This window comes from Gadus morhua, chromosome 2 (genome assembly GCF_902167405.1).
Source record: "Gadus morhua chromosome 2, gadMor3.0, whole genome shotgun sequence".
NCBI lineage: Eukaryota > Metazoa > Chordata > Actinopteri > Gadiformes > Gadidae > Gadus > Gadus morhua.
Genome location: NC_044049.1, coordinates 21,895,072 through 21,900,071, shown reverse-complemented (window position 1 = coordinate 21,900,071; position 5,000 = coordinate 21,895,072). Strand labels below are relative to the sequence as shown.

Genomic DNA, 5,000 nt, shown 5'->3' with positions numbered 1-5,000 from the left:
CACACGAAGAAAAGCAGATTACTCTGTGTGTGTGGCACACCTGCATGTGAAACCAGTTTGATGTCAGAATAGAGACAGTGACAGACATTTTCTGGTGAGATTGATAAACATAACCCCCCCCCCTCACAGATCACCCATGATGCCTTGGGGTGACGAGGGTGAGCCCTGATTGGACAGCTTTGAATTGGGATGGCATGAAGTCTGCATACACAAGACTTCCGCCGAGTTGTAGGAAAAACACTATCACACAAGCACAAGACACAAACACAAACACCCACACAGCCACACACACACACACAAACATACACACACGCAGAAACACACACACACACACACACACACACAAACACACCCACGCATACAGCACACAGAGTGAAGGGCACATTGTTGAACCAGCCAATAGGAAGGCAGAGTGTGTTTCAGCACCATGGAGAGAGAGTCCTCAGCATTGCAGAACACGATGTGAAAAACTCTCAGAGCACATCATCATACCTCCAGGGCCATAACTCAACACATCATACATCATCTCTGAGCGGAGTCATAAATCCACTACCGTGCTTTGTGCTCTAAAGGAATTATGTTCAGAATAAACACCGTTAAAATGACATAAACATCAGATATGTGGAGTAACAGAAGCAACGATGTCATGATTTAAAGCATGAGGTGAATCGACTTCATTCATTGCAATTGATTTGTAAGAAGCTTCAGAGGTAATTCATTCCTAGCTGTGACAGATACAATCTTAGCTAGCCACTATGATGCCATGCTAGCTACTTGAGCTTTAATAGAGCTTAGCAAGCTACTATGATGCTGGACAAGCTGTGTTAGCTAGTATGGATATATGACATATTATTACCATAGTAGCTAACACAGCTAGTCTAGCATCATAGTAGATAACATAATGTTATCTACTATGATACTAATCTAGCTTTGTAGCTACCTTAGAGCTGAGTTAGCTTCACAGACAATAGGGTTTTAATCGTCTAATTCACGAGAAAGATTGATCTCAAGCGACAGTGGATCCACAGACAGGTAACGATTGGGTATGTTGCTCAAGGATGATGACAGCCTTAACATATCTGGGCATTGAAAATATGACATGGGGCCCCTTTACACAGACACAGAGACCTCTCAGACTTCACAAGAACAGACTGGGCTTTCACAAGATGGGGAGGATAAAGAAAATGAAAGTCTGACATTTTCACAGAGCACTGTCTAATGACCCCCCACTGTTGCCCTGCACTGCCTGAGAAGACTCCCAGCACACTCACGCACACAAACACATACATTCACACACACAGGCACACATACACACACACGCATACACATACGGAGCCAATTGAAGCATCCTCAAGACCCCAGAGTGCGGAATACAAACGCTCCTCCTCCTCTTCCTCTCATGAGTTGATGACGGGAGAGATCTTCAAAAGAGAGCTCTAATGGCTTTAATGAGATTCAACCCAATCACCACACTGTTCCTCTGAACCACTGGCTTTAATACCAGCTACAACCCTGTCCCTGTAAACCACTGGCTTTAATACCAGCTACAACCCTGTCCCTGTTAACCACTGGCTTTAAAACCAGCGACAACACTGTCCCTATAAACCACTGGCTTTATACTGGCTAAAACACTGTCCCTGTAAACCCTTTTCTTTAAAACCAGCGACAACACTGTCCCTGTAAACCACTGGCTTTATACTGGCTAAAACACTGTTCCTGTAAACCCTTTTCTTTAAAACCAGCTACAACACTGTCCCTCTAAACCACTGGCTTTAATACTGGCTAAGACACTGTCCCTATAAACCAGTGGCTTTAAAACCAGCGACAACACTGTTCTTCTGGTTCTGCCGAACCACTGGCTTTAATACCAGCAACAACACTGTCCCTCCAAACCACTGGCTTTAAAAACAGCTACAACACTGTCCAGTGTTTCCCCCACGTTCACACAGCACTAATTTTCTCCGCCACTGCAATAAAAATCCTTCGCCTAATTTTATTTTTTATTTTTTTACGCAGCTCCTTTTAGAAAATGTACAGCGCTTAACGTCAATTGCACAGCACGCGGCACATCGTCACGTAACCAACATCAAAGAAGAAAAATACACAGCAGTTGTTGGCAGTAGGCTACCCTACACGGTTGCAAAGTTACATTGATTCTAGCAGTAGCGAGTGAAGCGGAAGATCGAAGAAAGAAGGAAAGAGAGAGACAGACAGAGAGAGAGAGAGAAAAGTAAGTTGCTAAAATGTGTCGCTACATGACCACCAGTGTTAAAAACCCTCTGAGCCCAATCATTTTATTGTATCTATAAACCGCAACCTCCGTGCCATTTTTCCTCTAGTATTGTGTGTGTGTGTGTAGGCCTATGTGTGTGTGTGCGTGTTGTCGCTCTTTTTGGGATCACTCATAGCCTTTACAGGAGCTTATATCCAGTCAGGAATTTATAGCCTAGGTATTTTCGGGGAACTTTGAAAAATGAATCCATACTGTTAGATCCGATGTTGTTCTTTATTGCCATATGAAATCAGTTTTCATCGCGTATTTTAGTTAGGGATTTATGCTAATCGCCTGTAAGCATGTGGTCATTAGCATAAATGCAGGGGAAAAACCTAAGGACTTCTTAAAAGATCATGAATAGTTTCTATTATGTATAACTTATATTTATTTTATAATTTTCTCATCACTTTTTGACTCCCAAGACTAAGAAGAAGTGTTTTAAGCAATAACAAGCTTATCATCGCTCTCTTGTCCTCTTCCCCTGACTCTCACTGTCTCACAAAGGAGCTGAGCTCACCTGAGGTCTATTTGTAGTGCTAAGGCTCACACTGATTGTTATTCAATTAGCTTTATTTTTTATTTTTCATGTGTGTGAGTCTGTGTTCTTTTCAAATTTTAGTTAGGTTTATAATTTAAAAAGATGTGTTTTGCCAATTGTTGCAGGAGATTTCATTTTTGAACAAAGTGTCTTATGTAAAAAACAGTTATGCTTTAGGCATAGCAACCATGTTTAGTGTTTAAGCAGTAGGCAAAAATCTGTAAATAAATTGTGGAAATTATATTTGCGTTGTGGCATTTTTTGTTTAAATATTACTATACAAAAATATAAAAATCTGTAAATGAAGACACAAAAGGCAAAGTTACAACACCAATAATCCCATCTACAGTAATACACAGGACTGTTTGAATAGGATTTAAGTGCATATTCTCCTCTCAAAGTGCACCAGATTCATGCATTCCAATGTAAAGGGTACAAAAAAATTTCGGCCAGGGGGACAAGCACCCGGACCCCACTAGACGGTTCGGGGACCACACCACCGCTGCTGAAAAAATTCCTGCGGGAAACACTGCTGTCCCTGTAAACCACTGGCTTTAATACCAGCTACAACACTGTCCCTGTAAACCACTGACTTTAAAACCAGCCTCAGTCAGCCAGCATGGAAGGACATGAGGAGAAAGAGAGAGAGAGAGGGTAGAGAGAGAGAGAGGGTAGAGAGAGAGAGAGAGAGAGAGAGAGAGAGAGAGAGAGAGAGAGAGAGAGAGAGAGAGAGAGAGAGAGAGAGAGAGAGAGAGAGAGAGAGAGAGAGAGAGAGAGAGAGGGTAAAGAGAGAGAGGGTAAAGAGAGATAGAAAGAGAGAGAGAGAGAGAGAGAGAGAGAGAGAGAGAGAGAGAGAGAGAGAGAGAGAGAGAGAGAGAGAGAGAGAGAGAGAGAGAGAGAGAGAGAGGGAGGGAGGGTGGGAGCTGGAACTAAAGAGATTAGTCTTACCTGCTGTTCTTGCGGGGCAGTGGCAAATCCTTCTAGAAGAAACACAGAAACGAACACAGAGAAAGAGATCAGGTACTGAGAGATTCACTCACCCCCCCATAGACACCTTAAAGACACATTAAATACGATAATAACACCTATAACAGCTGTACGACCTTTATAACTATGCAGGATAACCTCCAATGCTTATAATAAAAGCGATAATAGTCATCACAATATTCTTTATGTTTATAAGTCGTTCCCGTTTTTAAACCAAGGTTTTTTTCTACAGAAAACGTTATCTTCACTTAATCTCTCATAGAGAACTACATGAATATGCATGCCGCATATTGAAACATACCAAAACCTCTACGGCTCCTCCCCTTCCCCTTTGAGGTAGGCCTGCCCACCGTGTTTTATTAATTTGGTTACCGCAGGGTATAAGAAAGGACAGAGCGAGAGGTGTGCCACAGCTCCCTGAGTGTGAAATCAGTTCTCTGCTGAACAGGACAAGCCGTGCCCACAGAACAACATGGAACCCTACATAGACGTCCAGTGACTGGACTGAGGGGTACCCCTCCCAGCCAACAGATACCGGGTTCACTCCCTGATGGCCGCACCCTAACCCTAACCTGTCGGTGTCCTGGAGCAAGTTGTGCGACTCCTGCCTGTGTCTGAATTCACTTAGGGTCAAAGGGTCTGCTACATGACTAACAGCAGTGAGTCAAATTGGTTTGAAAGGAGATAGGAATGATGCCATGCTAAGTGAAGGAATGAATTACGGTACGTAAATTAAAGATGGTCAAATAAAGCAACACGTTTATGTTATAAACATTAGACCTTCACTGAGAAGGTCAGCCAACTATTCTGTTTACCATCCATCCAAGCCTTTCCCTCATTTAGAACATCCCACCCATCCTCCATCCTCTCTGCTCCATCGTCCCTCCCTCCTCCTTTTATAGAGTGTGTATCAAGGGGTGCACACAGGACAGCCTGCTTGGACCTGAACCAGACACACTAAACCCTATCTTCAGCCCCCAGCCCTGACTGTCCTGTAGCCCGGCCAGCAGAGAGAGAGAGAGAGAGAGAGAGAGAGAGAGAGAGAGAGAGAGAGAGAGAGAGAGAGAGAGAGAGAGAGAGAGAGACAGAGAGACAGACAGACAGACAGACAGACAGACAGACAGACAGACAGACAGACAGACAGACAGACAGACAGACAGAGAGAGAGAGAGAGAGAGTGTGTGTGAGTGAGTGAGTGAG

The 5,000-nt window shown here is 43.5% G+C and overlaps 1 protein-coding gene across 1 annotated transcript in view; it reads right to left on the bottom strand.

The window, feature by feature from the left end:
- Positions 1-5,000, bottom strand: part of mast1b (microtubule associated serine/threonine kinase 1b) — a 54,694-nt gene that overhangs the window by 42,687 nt on the left and 7,007 nt on the right. Inside the window, exon 3 of the mRNA XM_030344803.1 lies at positions 3,762-3,790. Coding sequence (XP_030200663.1) covers positions 3,762-3,790 — 29 coding nt within the window. The remainder of the gene's footprint in view (positions 1-3,761; positions 3,791-5,000) is intronic.